Source organism: Artemia sp. Qi Xiang Cuo, chromosome 2 (assembly GCF_049724085.1).
Source record: "Artemia sp. Qi Xiang Cuo chromosome 2, ASM4972408v1, whole genome shotgun sequence".
Classification (NCBI taxonomy): domain Eukaryota; kingdom Metazoa; phylum Arthropoda; class Branchiopoda; order Anostraca; family Artemiidae; genus Artemia; species Artemia sp. Qi Xiang Cuo.
In genome coordinates, this window is record NC_142795.1 from 42,900,434 (window position 1) to 42,925,106 (window position 24,673).

Here is a 24,673-nt window from a genome sequence, read left to right on the forward strand (position 1 = left end):
TAGCATTTATGTTGACAATTTTCGACTGAACGACTTTCTAAATGAAAATATCCTTTCCCACCTTTATAATATAAATTTCAGTACACTAGGAGTGAAATGCTTTAAAAATATTTTTGAATTCGTTTATTAATAAAACTTGTATGTACAAAGCCTTCATTCTGTAGATTTCTTTTTCCACGTATAAGTAACCATCGGTAATGACAAGTGGCGGCAGCTTGTCAAGATTCAACTGAGTGAAGATTCTCTTCTGCTCCAAAAATCTTCGAAAATCATCATTTTTCCAAAGTAACAAGATTAGCTATAATTTTCTGTCTGTCCACTGTATTCATTTTTCACTCTATCAATCTCACTGTTGCTTATAGACTAACAAGGAATGGAAATTTTTTACCTTCTCGTCACCATCCTATAGTCCGGGTACCCGATCAAGCTGGTCACCTATTGTTGCCTTAGAGCTTGAAGCGGTAACCAACTATAATATCTAACGAGAAAAACAGTTTTTTCTCACATAGTGATTCACGGTTCAATGAATATATCTCTGGGAGAACGATCATTGGCACTAGTAACGTTTGCAAGTTTTTTTTCATCAATTCATCGTTAATTTCCTTGCTGATAATGTCTGCTAGTGTCCTTTTTATTTTACCAGTGATTTCTCTGTCTATTACCGCATTATTTATACATAGATTGCAGTTTAGGCACCAAGACAAGATGTGTTCCACGATAATGTTGCATGGGAACACCTCTCTTCGTTGAATGTTAATACTAGGAGGATAGTGATGAGATTCATCAAGTGGGAACATGTTACCAGCAGCATAAGCAAGAAGTTGGACTTCGTCATCAGCTAAAAGTTTTATGTTTGCGTTCTCTTTCAACATTAACTTCTCTGGTGATGTTACTCTCATATTTCCGCCATTATAATACTTCAATTTCTCGGTACTCCAATGAAATTTAACTCCTTACTGTCATGACAATGCACGCATACATATCCAATAATGCTACCATTAGCACTTGTATCATAGTCAAGTTTTTCCCCTTGTCAGCATTCAATGCTACTATAACGCTATCGTGCACACACGCCTTCTTGAAATATTTCATCTTCACTTGTTAAAAGTAAGATGTAGGTGCTTGTTCTTCCAATGTACCAATAATACTGACGCAAGTGAATCGTAAGATCTAACAAGTCCCTCGTCGTTCACCTTCAAAACCTGTTTTGCTGAATTATAAAAGTCCCCCCGGAACCAAAACAAGTCATGTAAAATTACGTTATCTTCATATGTAGATATTGGGCTATGATTACTTTGGACTATGTCCCTACTTGAGAGGGCCCAGAAGGTTTTTTCCTACACCCTTAGGTTTTTAAACAAAAAAAACACTCCCTATTACGTAACAAACGCGTGCATCTTGAAGAACAGTAATAACACCTGCGTCTTGAGAGAATCACCGTTAAACCCCTTCGTGCTCTTAAGCCATTAAGGAAGAAAGGAGTAGTGGCTATTGCCTTGCTATACCCATCTTGGCATCAATACTCCTTTCCCCCTTCCACGCCCTTTTTATCTCCCCCTCTATCACTAAAGACATTATTTTCAGTATAGTCCATAAGCAACTAGGGTAAGGGTTTGAAATTATAGAAGTTGCCCATTGTTTATGCATAGGTTTCTTTATTGTTAAAGAAGAGCAAGTTTGGTCGTAGATCTTCAAGAAGTCTAAGGTTGCTAAGATAAAACTTTCACAGAATGTTTTGGGAGATATTGAACTATGTCAAAAGACATTATATTAACGCAGGTTGTCAAAAGGGCATTTTTGCAATATCTAAAAACGGCCGACGTTATTAGTTGAAACTTTCTGGGCATGTAAAGGACAATGTTGAAATAATCTAACAACAACGCTTATGTGCTTATGATAACAAGGTCATCAGAATGGCTTGTCTGCAAAATATCAGACACGACTAAGGGTATTGAGTTGAATTTTTTAAGGCGGGCTGGAGGTGATATTGGTATAAACCAAAAGAAACTATGTTTATCCGGGCAGTCAAAAGAGCAGTCAAAAGGGCAATATACTAGCTAAATCAGTTGACACTAAATCAAAAGACATGAAGTGCGTCCTGGTTGTCAGACGGCTGGATCCACGGTATCTCACTAATGTAATTAACTTGAAAACATTAGGGGGTTTTGATGGGGGTGTTGAGCTACATCAGAAGATACCAGGTACATCCATGTTTTCCTAGGGCGAATATGTAATATCTCAGAAACAGCTAAGGGTATCAACTCAAAACTTTTAGGCAGTGTTGAGGTGGATGTTGAACTAAGTAAAAAAACATTATTTGTATCCAGGTAGTCAAAAGGGTGAAACTGCTAATTTTCAAGAACGGCTAAGAGAATGAAGTTAAAACTTTCAGAGGGTGTTAAAGGGGATGTTGAAGTAAACCAAAGACACTCTCTTTATTCAGGTTGTCAAGGTTAATATCTGCATTATCTAAGTAATGAATACGGGTACTAAAGAAAAACTTTCAGGACAAGTTGAGGGGGATTTTGAAGTCAGAAGACACTAAAATTATCCTTGTTGTCACATGGTATCTGCAATATCTCAGGAACAGCTAAATATTTCAGTATAAAACTTTTTGGGGGTGTTGAGGGGGTGTTGAACTGAATCAAGACAATATCTCAATACAGGTGGCCGAAAAGGCGTATCAGCAATACCCAAGGAATTTCTAAGGGTATCAAGTTGAAACTTTCAAGGCATGTTTAGGGGTATGTTTAACTAAACCAAAAGACACTTGGGGCATCCATGTTGTCAAAAGGGAGTACCCACAGTGTCTCGGAAATGGCTAAGGGTCTTAAGTTGAAACTCAAAATGCATTTGTTTAAACAAACAAGCAATTAAAATAAGATACATGATAATAAAATTCTTATAATAAAATTGCTGACCAATAATTTTCTATATTCAAGGTTGCAGCATGATGGCGGGAGAATGCTTTTAGCCCTATCAAAGATTACAAGTTCTGCATATTTTCGTTCCATTTATTTGGATAATATTCTCCCTACCCATTAATCAAAAATTCTGTATTGAAACTCTTATTAAAACTTGTTGCAAAATTTTGTCCAAGATATAGTAAGCCAAAATCTTTATTTATTAGAAGAAAAACCAAAAAAATGCTTTATAAATATTCCTTCTATAAAAAAATGAAAATACGGTGTCAATAATAAACGAATGGAAATTAATCTAAAAATGTCCAAAGGAAAATAAAGAGCAACATTAACCATAAAGGAGAAAAAAAAAGTTAAACAGTAATTCCAACTTAAAAACAATCAGAAATCACGATCAATAAATAAATAATGAGACCTAAATCAAACAAAAATTGCAGTGAGCAATCAAGTCGAACTGATTACTCGAGTCCGATCAAGTCAAACTCTGTATTACTGAACACAAAATATATCTAAAAAGGACACTTCTTTCGTAACGTTAATAAATCCTAGATTGCTGAGTGTTCCAGGAATGAACACCATTGTAAATTACACAGTAAGTCTACTTAAATTGTTCTTTTTAATAATCTTGGTTATAATGTTGATTACAATTTTATTTAATTTTTTGATGCTATAGCAAACAAAAACACAAAGCTCGAAATACAAGTTGTTTTCAAAAAGTTCGTAATACAAGTGTTTTCAGGAAACTAACAATACAATAGTTTATATCAAAAAGCATTAAATAAAAGAAATTTAATTGCTTTTACATGAGAAAAAATGGATTTGGTGAATGTCAAATAGAAAAAAAACGATTAGTTCTCTTGAGCATCTTTATGATGGTTTGAGTCAAAAACAAGAAAATAGGTCCTATGACTAAAATTTGTAGGATTCTAAATATCCTAAATCTTTTACTGTGACAAAATAGCCTTTCACCTTGAGTAGCCTGCTCACATGGCAGTATGGCTGCTTCTCACACAAGGGTAAAAATAGTGTCGAATTGAAATCTGTTAAACGCTTGTAAATATGAGGAAGTTTGAAAAGTGTGACCAGCGTTCAATCTTTTTCATTTATCTTTTTCGTTTGTTGTGCTTAAGATAGTTTTTGTGAAGTGTCAACTCGTATTTACGGTAAAGAATCTTTTTTAATTGTAGTTAAACCTTTGAAAAATATATTGGAGACAGCAAGAGACATAGGAGCAACAGAGTTTGTTAAATTCATTGAAGAATCTGGACTTCAAAAGGAATGGACCAACACGAGAGAAGGAGCTTTTACTTTATTTGCCCCCACAAATGAGGCATTTGAGGTATACACTTTCTTGAACATTATTTCCTTTTACCGTCCCCGAAACTTTGTACTATAGACCTTGCCTACTGCTTAAAGTGTTTGAATTTACACAATTAAAGCACTTTTTAATATGGTATTTACTTTTCTTTTAGAAACTTCTTTTTCGGAATTTTTTTTAAATAATACGAAGTAGAGGACCTATTTGCTTAATGATAAGGTTTCAAGGGCGGTATATTTGCATAAATATTAAAGTAGAACGTATGAGGAAGTGTAATGAACCCCTTTTTTGCGTTTTTTAATGTTAAAAAAGTAGGGATTAAATTGAAGAGCAGCAAAAATATCTGCTCGAAGCTAAAAGCGAATTTGAAGCTTAAAATCTAAATTTAATTAATGAATTATAGTTTTTTCTCCTAATTATTGGGGGGTAAACTGCCCTCTTGCCCCTGGAAAGGACGCCCTTAGTAATAAATTGCGCAGAGTTTATTGGGATTTCAAAAAATATTTATCGAACAGAGTTAATGCTAGAACAGTACGGAGGGGATCCTTACTCCGAAAGGAAGTCCATATATGGGCATTGAATACTAACGGGAGTATCGCAACATGTAATTGAATACGAGCATGACAATGTTATTGATCTACTAACGGTACATGACAGCCAATCAGAGGGCTACAATATGAAGGGGACAAGACCATATCCTCTTTCTAGTCCAATCAGAGATGTTTCTAAGTCTAATTAATACGAACGGGAGTGACATCATACCTTTACTTCCAGGAATTTGATTTGCATAATCGACAATGATGTAAATTTGACGAGGAATTCTAATGTGTCATAAGGGGAATTAAGAAACAAAAATGCTTCTCTACTTTACTGTCAGAGATAAATTCTGGACTTGATATTCTTCCGAAGCCTTTATAAGGCGTCTTTGCTCTTGAATTCATCTCTTTGCTAAGCTAGATTTAAGATGTTTCTAAGTGCAACAGATACAGAGGGGAATGATTATGGCTTCGCCTAGGGAGAGATGAAGCCTTTAGATTCTACTGTATAAGTGATATGTAATTTAAAATTTTTTACGACGAGAGATAAATCCTGGAATTATTATTTCGAAGCCTTAATAATGTAACTAGGACACCTTAGATAATTTTCCGAAATTCAAACGAGATACAATGAGATTCAGACAGATTGAATATATTTAACACGGGGATTGTTTCTTGGGTATTTTAAATGTGTCAATGCAAGGATGCCAAAATAAAGGAACATTCAGAAATTACTTTTAGTCGATTATTTAAGCGAAACATATTGAGACATTTTAAAAGATTATTTGGTCGAAACAGTTTGAAACATTTTAGAGGATTATTTGGGTGAAACAGATTGAGAGGGATTGAGAGAGATTAAGAGAGATTGAGAGATTAAGATAGATTAAGAGATTAAGAGAGATTAGACATTAAGAGAGATTGAGAGATTAAGAGAGATTGAGAGAAACGAAAAGAATTTTGGACAAATTTAGTAACTGGATTTAGTGATTTGATTAGCTTGGGCTTATAAATAACGCCTAAAGGCCCTTATTTTTCTCCTAATGTAAATTTCGGCTAACGAGATGACTCTTTTTGAATAGTCTTGTTTATTTCATTGAAGCTCTTTAATAATAATAAAAATAAGGGTACTATTTTCCTCCACTAGGTATAATTTCGGAGAGCTGTTAAGGAAGTTTGGTATAGGTGAATCATATCTTATTGAGATAAATTTAGCAAGGAAATATATATTTTAGAGAATACAGCTCAGAGATCTGAAAAAGCATGTTGAGCTTATTAAGGTATCTGAAGCATCTTTAGAATAGATACATGTAAGTAATATTTACGATAATTCTTCGCATATATTTATTTTGTTTATTTTTGTTACAAGTAGTCGTTTGTATTAAATTTATTTTACTAAGGTATCTGAAACATCTTTAAAATAGACACATATAAGTAATGTTTAAGATAATTCTTCGCAAATATTTTAATTTATTTATTTTTGTTACAAGTAGTCGTTTTTTTAAATTTATTTTACTAGGGTATCTGAAACATCTTTAGAATAGATACATGTAAGTAATATTTATGATAATTCTTCGCATATATTTTAATTAATTTATTTTTTAAAAATTCATACAAACACATAGATTAAGACATACAACCCGAGACAGGCATGCATTGGGATAAGCTAACACCAGCCCAGACACACAGGCAAAAAGAGGGAGAGACACATACAAATACATAGATTCAGACATACAAACTTACAGGGACAGGCACTGGGATAAGCAAACACCTGCCCAGACACACACAGGCAAAGAGAGTGAGAAACACATACAGATACCTAGATTCAGACATACAAACTGATAAAAATATGCACTGGAATAAGCAAACACCCGCCCAGACACACAGCCAAAGAGAGTGAGAGACAAATACAAATAAATAGATTCAGACATACAATCAGAGAAAGACAGGCACTTTAGACATGTAAACCAACAAAAACAGCCCAGTCAAACAATATAAACTGACAGACACTATGACAAGCGAGTACCCACCCAAACACACAGGCTTAGAGAGTGAGAGAGTGAGAGAGAGACAAAGACACATATAAATACATGGATTCAGACATTCAAACCGAGAAAAAAAGGCACTTCAGACTTACAGACCAACAAAGACAAACACTGACACTTGCAAACACCAACCCTGACACACAAACAAAGAGAGTGTCAAACACATACAAAGATATAGATTCAGACATAAAAACCGACAGAGACAGGCACTGTGACATGCAAACACCAGCCCTGACACATAGGCAAAGAGAGTGGGAGGGACAACAACACATAGAAATACATAGATTCCGACATACAAACTTACAAACTAAAACACCAACCCAGACAAACAGACAGGCAGTGGAACGAACAAATATCCGCTCAGACACACATGCAAAGAGATTAAGAGACAAAAAAATGCATGCAAACACTTAGGTTCAGAAATGCAACCCGAGAGAGACATGCATTGGGATAAGCTAACACCAGCCGAGACACACAGGCAAAAAGAGGGAGAGACAAATACAAATACATAGATTCAGACATACAAACCAACAGAGACCAGCACTGGGATAAGAAAACACCTGCCCAGACACACACAGGCAAAAAGAGTGAGATACACATACAAATACATAGATTCCGAAATACAAACTGTGAAAGACATTCACTGGAATAAGCAAACACCCGCCCAGACACACAGTCAAAGAGAGTGAGAGACAAATACAAATAAATAGATTCAGACATACAATCAGAGAAAGACAGGCACTTTAGACATACAAACCAACAAAGACAACCCAGTCAAACAATATAAACTGACAAAGACAGACACTATGACAAGCGAGTACCCACCAAACACACAGGCTTAGAGAGTGAGAGAGAGACAAAAACACATACAAACACACAAACTTAGACATAAAAACCGACAAAGAAAAACCATCAAAGACATGCACTCGGACAGACAAGTACCCACCCAGACACACATGCCTAGAGAGAGAGAGAGAGAGAGAGAGACAAAAACATATACAAACAAATAAATTTATACATACAGACCGACAAAGTCATGCTGTGGAACAAGCAAACACCCGCCCAGACATACATGTAAAGAGAATTAGAGAGACAAAAACACATACAAATATATAGATTCAAACATACAAACAGTCAAAGACAAGCACTGGGACAAGCAAGCACCCCCCCCCCCCCAGACACACAGGCTTAGAAAGTGAGAGAGACAAAAACACATACAAACACATAAACTCCGACATTCAAACCGAGAAAGACAGATACTGGGACAAGCAAGCACCCACCCAGACAAACAGGCCTAGTGAGCGATAGAGACATAAACATATACAAAAAAATAGATTTATACATAGAAACCGATAAAGACGGGCACTGGGACAAGCAAGTACCCACCCAGACATATGCTTAGAGAGTGAAAGAGACAAAAACACATACAAAAAAATTAACTCCGACATACAAACCGACAAAGACAAACACTGGGATAAGCATGCACCCGCCCAGACACACATGCGTAGAGAGTGAGAGAGACAAAAACAAAAACAAACAATAAATTTATACATACAAACCGATAAAGACAGGCACTGGGACAAGCAACCACTTGTCAAGACACATTCCACCCAGACACACAGACCTAGAGAGTGAGAGCGACAAAAACATATACAAACAAATAGAGTTATACATACAAACCAACAAAGACAGGCAGTGGAACAAGCAAACACCAGACAGACTTAGAGAGCGAGAGAGACGAAAACACATACAAACACATAAACTCAGATATACAAACCGACAAAGACATGCACTGAGACATACAAGCACCCGCCCGGACACACATGCCTAAGGACTGAGAGAGACAAAAAGCATATACAATCAAATATATTTATAAATACAAACCGACAAAGACATCCACTGGGACAAGCAACCACCTGTCTAGGCACATAGGATTATAGAGACGAAAACAAATACAAATACATAGATTCAGACACATAAACCAACAAAGACAGACAGTGGAATAACCAAACACCCGCCCAGACACACAAGCAAGAAGAGTGAGAGGAACATACAAATACATAGATTCAGACATACAAATCGAGAAAGACAGGTACGTCAGAATTACAAACCAACAAAGACAAACTCTGGGACTTGCAAACACCTACCCTGACAAACAGAAAAAGAGATTGTCAAACACATATAAATACATAGATTCAGACACATAAACCAACAAAGACAGACAGTGGAATAACCAAACACCCGCCCAGACACACAAGCAAGAAGAGTGAGAGGAATACACAAAATAGTGAGAGGAAACATTCAAACCGAGAAAGACAGGCACTTCAGACTTACAAACCAACAAAGACAAACACTGGGACTTGCAAACACCTACCCTGACAAACAGACAAAGAGAGTGTCAAACACATATAAATACATAGATTCAGACATACAAACCCAGATAGACAGGCAGGGGAACAAGTAAACACCTGCCCAAACACACCAGCAAAAAGAGTGATGAACACTGAGACTTGCAAACACACTTCAGACATACAAACCAACAAAGACAAACACTGGGACTTGCAAACCCCAACCCAAACAAACAGACAAAGATAGTGTGAAACACATACAAATACATAGATTCAGACATACAAACCGAGAAAGACAGGCAGTGATACAAGCAAACACCCGCCCAAACACACAAGCAAAAAGAGTGAGAGACACATACAAATACATAGATTCAGACATACAAACCGAGAAAAACAAGCACTGGGATAAGCAAAAAACTGCCCAGACACATACAGGCAAAGAGAGTGAGAAACACAGAAATACATAGATTCAGACATTCAAACCGAGAAAGACAGGCACTTCAGACATACAAAACATCAATGACAGACGTTGGGACAAGCAAACACCTGCCCAGACAAACGAGCAAAAAGAGTGAGAGACAAATACATAGATTCAGACATACAAACCAAGAAAGACAGGCACTTCAGACATAAAAACCAACAAAGACAAACACTGCGACTTGCAAAAGCCAACCCTGACAAACAGACAAAGAGAGTGAGAGACACATACAAATACATAGATTCAGACATACAAACCGACAAAGACAGGCAGTGAAACAAGCAAACACCCGCCTAGACATACACACAAAGAGAATAAGAGAAACAAAAACACATATAAATATAAAGATTCAAATATACAAACCGAAAAATACAGACACCCGGAAATGCAAGTACCCACCCAGACACACAGACTCAGAGAGTGAGAGACACATACAAAAACATGGATTCAGACATACAAACCGAAAGGCACTATGACATGCAAACACCCGTGCAGACACATAGGCAAAGTGAGTGAGAAATACATAGAAATACATAGATACAGACATACAAACATACGAAGATAGGCACTGGGACACGGAAACACCGATCCTAAGTTAGGTTAATTTAGGCTCACTTATCGTGGCGCGCCAGGATGTCATTGTATGTTTGTATGTCTGTATCCGTGTATTTCTATGTGTTTCTCACTCTCTTTGCCTATTTCTCTGTGTGTCTTTAAGTCTGGAGCGCTTCTCTTTCTCGGTTTGTGTTTCTGAATCTATGTATTTGTATGTGTCTCTCACTATTCTTACTTGTGTTTATGGGCCGGTGTTTGCTTATTCGCCAGCCTGTCTTTCTCGGTTTGTATGTCTGAATCTATTTATTTGTATGTGTTTCACACTCTCTTTGTCTGGGTTGGTGTTTGCAAGTCCCAGTGTTTGTCCTTGTTGGTTTGTATGTCTGAAGTGGCTGTCTTTCTCGGTTTGTATGTCTGGATCAATGTGCATGAATGTGTCTCTTAGTCTTTTCGCTCGTGTTTTTGGGCAGGTGTTTGCATATCCCACTGTCTGTCTTTGTTCGTTTGTATGTCTAAAGTGCCTGTCTTTCTCTGTTTGTATGTCTGAATCTATTTATTTGTATTTGTCTCTCACTCTCTTTAACATTGTGTCTGGGCGGGTGTTTACTTATCCCAGTGCATGTCTTTCTCAGTTTGTATGTCTAAATCTATGTATTTATATGTCTTTCTCACTCTCTTTGACTTTGTGTCTGGGCGGGTGTTTGCTTATCCCAGTGCATGTCTTTCTCAGTTTGTATGTCTGAATCTATGTATTTGTATGTGTTTCTCACTCTCTTTGCCTGTATGTGTCTGGGCAGTTTTTTGCTTATCCCAGTGCTTGTCTTTTTCGGCTTGTATATCTGAATCTATTTATTTGTATGTGTCTCTCACTCTTTTTGCTTGTGTGATTGGGCGGGTGTTTTCTTGAATTACTGCCTGTCTTTTTCGGTTTGTATGTCTGAATCTATGTATTTGTATGTGTTTCACACTCTCTTTGTGTGTTTGTCTGGGTTGGTGTTTGCAAGTCCCAGTGTTTGTCCTTGTTGGTTTGTATGTCTGAAGTGGCTGTCTTTCTCGGTTTGTGTGTTTGAATCTATGTATTTGTATGTGTCTATCACTCTTTTTGCTTGTGTGTCTGGGCGGGTGTTTGCTTATCCCAGTGCATGTCTTTCTCGGTTTTATTTGTATGTGTTTCTCACTCTCTTTGCCAGTGTGTGTGGGCAGGTGTTTTCTTATCCCAGTGCCTGTCTTTCTCGGTTTGTATTTCTGACTCTAAGTGTTTGTATGTGTCTCTCACTCTTTTTGCTTGTGTGTTTGGGCGTGTTTCTGCTTGTCCCACTGTCTGTCATTGATGGTTTGTATGTCTGAATCTATGTATCTATATGTGTCTCTCATTCTTTTTGTCTGTTTGTCAGGGTGGCTGTTTGTAAGTCCCAATGTTTGTCTTTGATGGTTTGTATATCTGAAGTGCCTGTCTTTTTCGGTTTTTATGTTTGAATGTATGTGTTTGTATGTGTATCTCACTCTTTTTGCTTGTGTGTCTGGGATGGTGTTTTCTTATCCCATTGTCTGTCTTTGCTGGTTTGTATGTCTAAAGTGCCTGTCTTTCTCTGTTTGTATATCTGATTCTATTTATTTATATTTGTCTGTCACTCTCCTTGACTGTGTGTTTGGGCAGGTGTTTGCCCATTCCAGTGCGTTACTTTCTCGGTGTGTGTGTCTTAATTTATGTATGTGTTTGTGTGTCTAACTTTCTTTGCCTGTGTGTGTGTCTGTAAAGGTATATGTTTATCCAAGTGCCTGACTTTCCCGGTTTGTATATCTGAATCTATTTATTTGTATTTGTCTCTCACTCTCTTTTACTGTGTATCTGGGCGGGTGTTTGCTTATTCCAGTGCATGACTTTCTTGGTTTGTGTGTCTTAATCTATGTATTTGTATGTGTGTCTTACTCTCTTTGTCTGTTTGTTTGGGTTGGTGTTTGCAAGTCCAAGTGTTTGTCTTTGTTTTTTTGTATGTCTGAAATGTCTGTCTTTCTCGGTTTGTATGTCTGAATCTATGTATTTGTATGTGTCTCTCTTTGTTTTTGCTTGTGTGTCTGGGTTGGATTTTACCAGCCCTTCTGTATGTTTTTCTTCTTTCATGTCTGTGAATCGATTTATTGTCATGTGTCTGTCACTCTCTTTGTCTGTTTGTCTGGGTTGGAGATTGAGAGTCCAAGTATGTCTACCTCATGGTTTGTGATTGTGATTTAATGAATCTGTATTTGTCTCTCCCTCTTTTTGCTTGTGTGTCTGGGCGGGTTTTTGCTTGTCCCACTTTCTGTCATTGATGGTTTGTATGTCTGAGGTGTCTGTCTTTCTCGGTTTGTATGTCTGAATCTATGTATTTGTATGTGTTTCTCAATCTTTTGTTTGTGTGTCTTAGCGGGTGTTTGCTTATTCAATTGCATGTCTTTCTCGGTTTGTATGTCTGAATCTATGTATTTTTATGTGTCTCTCACTCTTTTTGGTTATGTTTTTGTGCAGGTGTTTACTTGATCCCCTGCCTGTCTATCTGGGTTTGTATGTCTGAATCTATGTATTTATATGTGTTTGACACTCCCTTTGTCTGTTTGTCAGGGTTTGTGTTTGCAAGTCCCAGTGTTTGTCTTTGTTGGTTTGTAAGTCTGAAGTGCCTGTCTTTCTCGGTTTGTATGTCTGAATCTATGTATTTGTATGTTTCTCTAACTCTTTTTGCATGTGTGTCCTGGCAGGTGAGTGCTTATTCCACTGTCTTTCTTTGTTGGTTTATATGTCTGAATCTATGTGTTTGTATGTGTTTTCGTCTCTATAATCCTATGCGTCTGGACAGGTGGTTACTTGTCCTAGTGCATGTCTTTGTCGGTTTGTATGTATAGATATATTTGTTTTTATATGTTTTTTGTCTCTCTCACTCTCTAGGCCTGTTTGTCGGGGCGGGTGCTTGTATGTCCCAGTGCCTGTCTTTGTCTGTTTGTATGTCTGAGTTTATGTGTTTGTATGTGCTTTTGTCTCTCTCACTCTCTAAGTCTGTGTGTCTGGGCAGGGTACTTGCATGTCCCTGTGCCTGTCTTTGTCAGTTTGTATATCTGAATCAACATATTTGTGTGTGTGTTTGCTGGGCGGGTGGTTGCTTCTTCCACTGCCTGTCTTTGTCGGTTTGTATGTATAACTCTATTTTCTTTGTATATGTTTTTGTCTCTCTCAATCTCTAGGTCTGTGTGTCTGGGTGGTATGTGTCTTGAAAAGTGGTTGCCTGTTCCAGTGCCTGTCTTTATCGGTTTGTATGTATAAATCTATTGTTTGTTTTTGTTTTTGTCTCTCTCACTCTCTACACATGTGTGTCTGGGCGGGTGCATGAATGTCCCAGTGTCTGTCTTCGTGGGTTTGTATGTCGGAGTTAATGTGTTTGTATGTGTGTTGTGTCTCTCACTCTCTAAGCATATATGTCTGGGTGTGTTTGCTTGTCCCAGTGCCTGTCTTTATCGGTTTGTATGTATAAATTTATTTGTTTGTTTATGTTTTTGTCTCTCTCACTCTCTAAGCATGTGTGTCTGGGTGGGTGCTTGCTTGTCCCAGTGTCTGTCTGTCGGTTTTTATGTCGGAGTTTATGTGTTTGTATGTTTTTTTGTCTCTCTCACTCTCTAATCATATGTGTCTGGGTGGGTGCTTGCTTGTCCCAGTATCTGTCTTTCTCGGTTTTTATGTCTGAGTTTATGTGTTTGTATGTGTTTTTGTCTCTCTCACTCTCTAAGCATATGTGTCTGAGTGGGTACTTGCTGGTCCCAGTGCCTGTCTTTGTCGGTTTGTATGTTTGAATCTATATATTTTGTATGCGTTTTTGTCTCTCTTACTCTCTTTGTGTGTATGTCTAGGCGGGTGTTTTCTTGTTCCACTGCATGTCTTTTTCGGTTTTTATCTCTCTCTAAGCATGTGTGTCTGGGTGGTTACTTGTCTGTCCCAGTGCATGTCTTTGATGGTTTTTCTTTGTCGGTTTGTATGTTTGAGTTTATGTGTTTGTATGTGTTTTTGTCTCTCACTCACTCTCTAAGCCTTTGTGTTTGGTGGGTACTCACTTGTCATAGTGTCTGTCTTTGTCAGTTTATATTGTTTGACTGGGTTGTCTTTGTTGGTTTGTATGTCTAAAGTGCCTGTCTTTCTCTGATTGTATGTCTGAATCTATTTATTTGTATTTGTCTCTCACTCTCTTTGACTGTGTGTCTGGGAGGGTGTTTGATTATTCCAGTGCATGTCTTTCTCAGTTTGTATAACTGAATCTATGTATTTGTATGTGTTTCTCACTCTCTTTGCCTGTGTGTGTCTGGGCAGGTGTTTGCTTATCCCAGTGCCTGTCTCTGTCGGTTTAAATGTCTGAATCTATGTATTTGTATGTGTCTCTCCCTCTTTTTACCTGTGTGTCTGGGCTGGTGTTAGCATATCCTAATGCATGTCCTTCACGGATTGTTTGTCTGAATTTATGTGTTTGCATGCATTTTTTGTTTCTTAATCTCTTTGCATGTGTTTGTGATCGGGTGTTTGTTTGTTTCACTGCCTGTCATTGTCGGTTTGTATGTCTGAATCTATATATTTGTATGTGTTTTTCACATTCTTTGTCTGTTTTTCTGGGTTGGTGTTTTAGTTTGTAAGTTTGTATGTCGGAATCTATGTATTTCTATGTGTTGTTTCCCTTCCACTCTCTTTGCCTATATTTCAGGGCTGGTGTTTGCATGTCACAGTGCCTGTCTCTGTCGGTTTTTATGTCTGAATCTATATATTTGTATGTGTTTGACACTCTCTTTGTTTGTTTGTCAGGGTTGGTGTTTGCAAGTGCCAGTGTTTGTCTTTGTTGGTCTGTAAGTCTGAAGTGCCTTTTTTTCTCGGTTTGTATGTCTGAATCTATGTATTTATATGTGTCTTTGTCTCTCTCTCTCACTCTCTATGCCTGTGTGTTTGGGTGGGTACTCGCTTGTCGTAGTGTCTGTCTTTTTCAGTTTATATTGTTTGACTGGGTTGTCTTTGTTGGTTTATATGTCTAAATTGCCTGTCTTTCTCTGAGTGTATGTCTGAATCTATTTATTTGTATTTGTCTCTCACTCTCTTTGACTGTGTGTCTGGGCGGGTGTTTGCTTATCCCAGTGCATGTCTTTCTCGGTTTGTCATGTCTGAATCTACATATTTGTATGTATTTCTCAGTCTCTTTGTCTGTGTGCGTTTGGGCAGGTGTTTGCTTATCCCAGTGCCTGTCTCTGTCGGTTTTTATGTCTGAATGTCTGTATTTGCATGTGTGTCTCCCTCTTTTTACCTGTGTGTCTGGGCTGGTGTTAGCTTATCCCAATGCAGGTCTTTCTCGGGTTGTATGTCTGAATCTCTGTGTTTGTATGCATTTTTTTAAAATAAATAAATTAAAATGCGAAGAATTACCATGCGATAATTTACACTATTATGCGAAGAATTATCATAAATATTACCTACATGTATCTATTCAAAAGGTGCTTACAATACCTTAATAAAATAAATTTAAAAAAACGACTACTTGTAACAAAAATAAATAAATTAAAATATATGCGAAGAATTATCTTAAACATTACTTACATCTATCTATTTTAAAGATGTTTCATATACCTTAATAAAATAAATTTAAAAAAAACAACTACTTGTAACAAAAATAAAAAAATTAAAATATATACGAAGAATTATCTTAAATATTACTTACAAGTATCTATTCTAAAGATTCTTCAGATACCTTAATAAGCTCAACATGCTGCCTCAGATCTCTGAGCTGTATTTTCTAAAATATATATTTCTTGCTAAAGATATATCAATAATATATGATTCACCTATACCAAACTTCCTTAACAGCTCTCTGAAACTATACCTAGGGGAGGAAAATAGTACACCCATTTTTCTATTATTAAACAGTTTCAATCAAATAGACAAAAATATTCAAAAAAAGTCATGTCGTTAGCCTAAATTTACATTAGGAGAAAAATAAGGCCTTTTAGGCGTTATTTATAAGCCCAAACTCATCAAGTTACTAAATCCAGTTACTAAATTTGTCCAACATTCTCTTCATCTCTCTCAATCTCGTTTCTCATTTCTCTCAATTTCTCTTAATCTCTCTTAATATCTCAATCTCTCTTAATCTCTCTTAATCTCTTAATCTCTCAATCTCTCTTAATTTCTCTCAATCCCTCTTAATCTGTTTCGCTCAACTAATCCTCTAAAAGTAATTTCTGAATGTTCCTTTGTTTTGGCATCCCTGCATTGACAAATTTAAAATTCCCAAGAAACTGTTCCCACGTTAAATATATTCAATCTGTCTTAATCTCATTGTATCTCGTGCAAATTTCTGAAAATTATCTAAGATGTCTTAGTTACACTATTAAGGCTTCGAAATAATAATTCCAAAATTTATCTCTTATCTTAAAGGATTTTAAATTACATATCACTTATACAGTAGAATTTAAAGGCTTCATCTCTCCTTAGGTGAAGCCATAATCATTCCCCTCTGTATCTATTACACTTATAAACATCTTAAATCTAGGTTATCCAAGAGATGAATTCAAGAGCCAAGATGCGTTAGAAAGGCTTCGGAATAGCAACAATTCCAGAATTTATCTCTGACACTAAAGTAGAGAAGCCTTTTAGTTTCTTAATTCCCCTCATGATACATTAGAATTCCCCGTCAGATTTACATCATTGTCGATTATGCAAATCAAATTCCTGGAAGTAAAGGTATGATGTCACTCCCGTTCGTATTCATTAGGCTTAGAAACATCGCTGAGTGGCCTAGAAAGAGGATTTGGTCTTGTTCCCCTTCATATTGTAGCCCTCTGATTGGCTGTCATGTACCGTTATTAGATCAATAACATTGTCATGCTCATATTCAATGAACATGTTGCAACACTCCCGTTAATATTCAATGCCCATATATGGACTTCCGTTCGGAATAATAACCCCCTCCCTACTTAAAACCTAGTTATGGGACAGGCCATTATAACCATTTAGTAGATATATTAATATTTCGGATAACAATATTTTTTTTTAATATATAATAAAACAGGTGGTTTCGAATTTGAATTAATTAGTTTCCCATTCCTGAAAGTAATATACATTCAAATAGCACTTATTCAGCTTCTTCTTCCCATCTCTTTTGGTATGCATGAATTTGCAGTAATTATACAGGTTTTAAAAATAGATATCAAACACTGAGCCGGAAATTGATCTTAAGAGGTTTTTCCGCTAAAAAATAACTTGACAATTTGAAAATGTAGTTTTTAGCATGATAAACTTTTAGGTAAATATCCAGTGAATATGAAAAAATATTGAAGGATATTTTAATGTAATTTCTCTTTCTTTTTCTTTTGGGATTATTTTATATATTGGGTTCCGGATCAGCTTGAAGGGCTTTAAATTTATAATTGGTTCCAGAAGCCAAGAAAGCAGTTGATTTTGCAACCCACGTCCGGCTCATAATATGTGGAATTGTTCTAGATGGGTTTTCAGGTTTCATTGAATTGTTGGATTCTAACAGGGATAGAGCTAATCTTATTTTGTATACAAGTTTTGAATAATTTTACTAATTGGCATGCACTTCGCAGGCTGCATCGAGCACAGGGTTACCTTTAAAGAGCTTATAGTAGGCACTTCACCTGGGCAAGGAATTTAATGTACCGAAACCCATTTAGACAGGTGTGGATTCCTCTTAGGAGCCATGATGTGAGGTGATCACTTGGGAATATTTCAATAGATTTGAGATGCTTTCGCTTGTAATTTTACGACGGCTTACATTTATTAATGATAAATTTGCATGAATTTGAACGCTTACATTGAAATTAATTTTAACGTTACGTTAGAACTGTTCGCTTTAATGACGAACCGTTTAAAAAACTAAAGAACAAGCTAAGTGTGGCCTAATTCGAGATGAAAAATCATGAAATATGGTTTTTCAATATAAGAGTAGAGACCAAAAATACAAAAGGTACTCTCCAAAAGATATGATACACTTCTCATATTGAAAGACTCGAAATATTAAACATAACTGAACTGAGTTGTCATGGCACTTTCACAGTCATTTGCGAAATAACTTAAAATTTATCCTATTTAATTATTTAAATTAAACTGATATTTTACTATTTTAACTGTTTTAATTAGTTTAATGTATTGCCTTCTGTTTTGTGTCTAAAACTATGACGACATATATTTTTATGTCGTTAATAATAAATTACTATCTTTAAGAGGGTAATAATGTGTGTGAATGCAGTCTTTTTTTAAAACAGCTCGACACTTTCTTCTGAAAAGTGACACAATGACTTTTTTTTATTGAAAACATGATAAAGATGGGTCACGACTAAGGAAAAATTCCTTTTTTACCAAAGATGATCGTATAGAACATTTTTGGTGCCTATGACGTTATGTTAAATGACATAGATGACAAAAGAATCTGAAGAGCTAAAACAAAAGGGATGGAACAAATGAAGTAACTATGAACCAAAATAAAGTATAAAAAAATTGGCAGGTTGTAGATATGCTACCATGAGCATCACAAAGAATCACAAATGAAAATAATGCAAAACAAAATCTTTAGTTTGAAGATAAGGGATAAGAAAAATCACTATGAACCTCTAATGAAAATGGTGCACAACGAAATGACAAGTAATAGCATGAATCACAAAAAAATCATAAAAGAAAACGATACAAAACGAATCTGCAGTTAGAAGACATGTTGATCCTTAACAGGAAGCATTCGTAAAGTAATCAAAATTACAATCGAATGAAGGAACGTGTAAAAAACCATGTATTAACGAGAATTGTGACAATGAGCATCGGAAAAAATCACAAACGAAAATTATTCACAACAAAATCTATGGCTAGAAGAAAAGCGAGAGCTAGAGTCACAAGGAATTCCAAACGAAAGTAATTCAAACTAAATTTCCTGGTGCTTATTAAAGAAGAAACATTCAAGAGGATAGCCCTCTCCCTGCTAAAAGGAAACAAACATTGCACACATGCACTGAGAATTAAAATTATTGTTTCAAAAGAAACAATAGAGCAGTGCTAAAACACAAAACGATGAAAAATTAAATAATAAATTTCTAGAAACGCGTTTTTAAACTGTCGATTACTATGGACTGAGGCTAGCTTTTAACCAGGTTTAAGCTATTGTTACAATATAATGGATCATAATTTCTATGTTATTTAAGGGGATTTTTTTGAAAAATATTGTCATTAGGAGATACCCTACCTATTCCATTCTGTCCTGGTGAGTATGCATACTTCAGAAATGCAATCTTGATTTTACGACTCAGAATTGTGCCGCAATAAGAGGGAAGCTTTCACCCTGCAGTATAATTTCGCTGGTGTAGACTAAATATATTTCTCAGAATGAAAGACGACTGAGGGATGAGTGTTCCCCCTTCTACCCTGCCAGGGGCGTCATCCTACGAAAATATGAGGGAGGAGGGTGCAAGGATTTTTTAAATTTTTGATTATACAAAGAAAGAGGTGATATTTAAATTTTTTTACAATGAAAATATAAAATAAAAATTAAGATCTAAGGGGAGCAATGGTCCGACATTCCCCCTGCCCCCCAACTGATTGGTGCCTCTACTTTCTCAGCATTAATCTGAAGGGCCTCCCATTAAAGGTAAGGTAATATCAGCCTAAAAAAGCAATTTTGAGGCTCCAGGTAACTCTTCCTGTTCCGTTATACCTTACCATACCATACTTAAGAAGATCTGTCGTCCCCCTTCTAATAATTGATGTGTATCTATACACTAGCGTGCATAAATTAATGGAGCCTCAAAATAATTAATTCATCCAATTGATGCTTGGTCAAAGAATTAGAAAACGGTCTCTACTAACTGTTTTTATCTGGACCGTGTAATTAAGGCAAATGCGGTTTTAGTGGGACAACATTATGGCCTCTAAAATTATGATACCGTCAGTCGGTTACCAAAAGGACGTGTCTCCATAATTGTAAATTTTCAGAAGAGCAAAACACAACCTCACAACTTTTTGATCATCCCTCCAATAACCGTAAAACAAAAGCAGATTGATATGTATTGATTTAGTAGAAGTTCTAGATAGTTTATCATTGTGAGAATTTCTGCATGTTAATATTTAGTAACGAGCTCTTTCTTGATGTTCTATGGCAATAGCTTCGGTACAATCACCCTGAAAAAAGCAAAATAATACAGGAAAAATCAACAGTTTCACATTTTAGTAGATATGGACTTAAGACGTCTGTTCCATGGCTCTTAGATAAACTGATAGCTTTGATTTTAGTTTTTCTACTTTTCTAAAATACTGACATGCAAGTTACCTCCTTCAATTGAAAATTGGAGGTTTTTTCAGTTGCTTGGGTGCTCTTAAAGAGTTCTGTTTAAGTTTTTTGTTCTTCATGGTTGATCACATCGAGCAGGAAGTAGAAGGTCAAATGAGGGCTCAATCGATTTGCAGGATTATTATTTTACGACGTATCAAAATAGATTTAGTTAAAACTAGAAGAGGAAATCAAAATACAAAAATGAATTTTATGTTATACGCACTCCAAGTATATCAGTCGATTTTTTTTCTTTTTTCTAATGTATCTCAAAGAAGTGAAAGATTTCAACAAATTCTGTTTGCTTTTTAGCGCATGAGTGATGAGTTGAAGAACAGATTGGAATCCTACAGGAACAACATAGAAAACCCAATTTTAAAATACCATGTATTGGACAAGAAAACTGTTTCCGATAATTTCCTTCGTGACATGATGATTCCAACGTTATTTGACGGTCAGCGCCTTAGGATTAACAAGTATTCAAATGGAGTAAGTAGATAATGTATTTAGCCTACTTCAAACATCTTGAGAGCTCAATGACAGCATTTAAGGTATTGTCAAAATAAGACAAAAAAATAAATTTTGCAAACTATAAATTTAGCAATTTTGCTAACCGTCGGGACGAAGGACTTAGGCTAATTCAGTATGATAAGATCAAAGCAGCCAAAACCATGGTGTTGAATCACGATTTAAACAGGGTTGTGTCTCCTCCCCATCTATATGGATTATTTTGACAGGCATTTTCCTTGGGAACGGGGCAGAGGCTATGGGGAAAGTATAATATCAAATGGGGAGGTAAAAATCTTCTGCACTTAAATTATGCAGAGGGTTTGAGTGTCCCAGATAAAAATACTAACGAAATGAATAAATTTCTTAGAGGTGTTGGGAGTTCAGGGGACAAGAAAAGCTTTGAAGATTAATGCTAAGAAGACTAAGACGCTTAGACTGGGAATAAATGAAGGTGAAGAGGTTACACTTGATAGGAATATCCGGGCTACAGCGGTAGCTAGCAGCCTAGTAAGAGACAAACACACCCTATAGTAAAAATTACAATAGCCCATAACTCCTTAAAATAGAGTGAGATAAAAAAAAACGAAGTACGTTATTAGAACCGCTTTGTCCGAAACTCCTGCATAGGAAACTCACAGTCTCTTGGCTTGACATAGAAATTTCAATTCAAGATTGATCAAGTTGATAGCTTCAATTACAAGAGTACAATATTGTTATTAGTAAGGATGGTGGATGCAGCGAAGACGCAAAAAGTAGATTAGCCAAAGTGCAAAGTTTTTTCTCACAGTTGAAAAGTTTGGAAGAATAGGAATATAAGTCTAAAAACAAAAATTAGAATGTTGGATGCTATGGTAAAACAGCATTCAAGTATCGCCCTGAAACATGAGTGCTTTGAACGGAAGAAAATGATTTGTTAAATTTTTCCCAGAGGAATTGTCTACGGATAGTTTTAGGTACCTGTTTGACTGACCGTATCCCAAGCAACAGGCTGCACAAAAATTGAAATTATATCCCACTTTCTAGGGCTATAATGAAAAAAGGATTAAGATGGCTAGGACATGTTTTAAAGGATGAAAGATTGCTTAAGGTTGTTGTTCTGGGCTATCAATCTGGGGCAAAATGAAAATCAGGTTGTTTCCAAATGAATTGCAAAGAGGTTATAAAGAACGATTTAAAGGAAATTAAAACTTCATGGGAGGGGATAGAGTGTGAAGCCTTGAATAAATTGATTTGGAGGAGGAGCATACACAATTGTGTTGGCCTCAGTTGATTTGACGCTGCATTGAGCTTTTAGTAGAAGTAATAGTAGTGATAGTAATGTAGTAATGATAGTAGTTAATGTCCAATTCACACAAATGCTTTCAGTGCCTGTAAATACATACATATAGTACAAAGCACACGAAATCATAGTACAAGTTAGAGACTTACTAGTACCTGTAGAAGAAAATGTCCTAGTGAAAATCTCGTTGGAATCATCGTAACAAAAACTTCATTTCTGTGTTGGATAACTACTTTTACAGCTAGCTTAAATGTCATAGGTGAGTTTTTAAGAGCTCAAACCATTTTATTTGTTTCATATTTAAATTAAATTGAGGAAGGCGTCTTCTAAAGTTCAGAATATTATTTACACTTTACTGAAAACAAAATGCAATTAAATATTTTTCTTTTTCACCTTAGTAAACCCAAACATATTAAGACTTTCAGTAATGAATAACAGCATAGATATTGAACTGTCAATCCTCATTAATGGGGATTCGTTAATTTACTCACAAAAATTAACTTCCTAGTTATAAATTCAACCGATCTTCTAAATTTTCCACCAGCCTGGGAAACTATGACGATATTCAAAGACTGCGTCGTCCTATTTCTTTGACTAGCAAATATACAAGTAGGTAAAGCCCACTCTTTTTAATTATAATGTTTGCAAATAAAGGCAATTTTACTAAGAAACGAGGCTAGGATTTTGACTATAACACCAAATACCACCAAGGGTCACTATCACCACTGTTGGCTTAGTAAGAGTCAAGCTACGGATGTGAGGGTATCTGACAGTATTATCCAAATCAGAGTCGCTATATGCTATAATTGTAGGTTAATATTTGTGGCTAAAACCGGTAGGAAGATTTGGCATTGCTTCGAAAAAGTTATACCACATTTTGGTGAAATATAGCATTGCCTCTGAATACAACGCCAGGCAGTTGTGTTGGAGCAAGGGTGTGTGTCCATGGGTATAACTGAGTGGGAATTATAGCTGGAGAGGGGTCCCCTTAAACCATAATATGGTAGATTCTTAGTATCCTCCCTGCTAAGCAATATCAAAAATAAAGCTGGAGTTCAATATTCTTAAATCATACCAAATTATAATGCCATCCTGACCAAAAAACAAGGTAAAAAGTACGCAGTGATACAACACAAAGGACTCAATGTGTTGTTCTCAATTTTGAGTATAACACTGATATTATTACACACTGGTTCAGTTCAAGTTCCATTTATTTCAACAAATAAGCAATAAGAAAGACAGTATCCCAAAGGGCTCAAAGGCCCGTTATTTGGGAAACAACTTACAATAACAAATTAATAATAAAACTGGGCAGATCTATACTAAACTACACCTGAATTTAATTCGATAAGTAATAAGAAGTCAATTCACCGACAGTTCCCACGAATACGGCAATGTTCCCATCACCCGACAATCAAAAACAAACTAAAATTTTGTCAAGTCATCGTTGATCCAACGCTAAATAAGTAACACTCAATAAATATGCAAAATCCTGTAATAACTAAAACTTATTTAACATTTACTCTTAATAAAATACTCTTCATCTGTTTTTTAAAGGAACCAAGTGTTCGTGACTGCCAGATCTCAGCAGGAATCAAGTTCCAAGCACGCCCCGCAGTCACGGCCAGACCGAAGCCTGAACAAACCGAGGGAGGAGCCGGAATCATTACATCTTCCCAGTTACGAACTGCGCACGTATTTAATTCCATTACTAGTTTAAGTAGTCCAGAAAAAACAAGATGGGAGCTCTTTGTCGAAGTATTGATATACCGGCGAATATAGTGTTATAGTATAAATATCCTTCATCTTCAGGAGATCAACAAGAGTGTGTGTAAATACCCTCAATGCCTATGACATATAGGGAGTGACAATGAACAATAGGGAGTGACAACGACCTTTTTACATGGTCTGCAAAGATTATGATTGGAGGAAGAAAACGTCTGACTTTAAGTTCAGTCTTTTAACAGTTTTGTTTGAACATCTCGAGAAGGATTACTCATGATTTTGCAGAAAAAAAAAGAATTCTAAAATATATAGCAAAACCAAGCTAGAGGTAACTCATCTAAGAAATTAAGAAGATTCTGTCGTATAATAATAACAAATTTAAGAAAGCAAAAGGGATCATTTATTTGATAAAAATTTGGTGTCCTATATCTTCTAACCTGCCTCCATCATGATAAATAGCCACGATAACGTCCTCCTTGTGCAACAATAAAACAAAACATAGAACTTCAAAGTTTGTGGTTTTTATCTTTTTGTCTTTCTGACATATGATTCTTCTTGGTTTTTTCAAATTTGTGGGTTATCATTGTAGCTGGGTGTGTGTGTGTCACCTGGCTGGAGAGCAACTCCCGTTCAAGGTGT

General features: G+C 36.1%; 1 protein-coding gene across 1 annotated transcript in view; it reads left to right on the forward strand.

The window, feature by feature from the left end:
- Positions 1–24,673, forward strand: part of LOC148955254 (periostin-like) — a 286,642-nt gene that overhangs the window by 126,067 nt on the left and 135,902 nt on the right. Inside the window, exons 4-5 of the mRNA XM_089108124.1 lie at positions 4,109–4,260; positions 20,833–21,009. Coding sequence (XP_088964250.1) covers positions 4,109–4,260; positions 20,833–21,009 — 329 coding nt within the window. The remainder of the gene's footprint in view (positions 1–4,108; positions 4,261–20,832; positions 21,010–24,673) is intronic.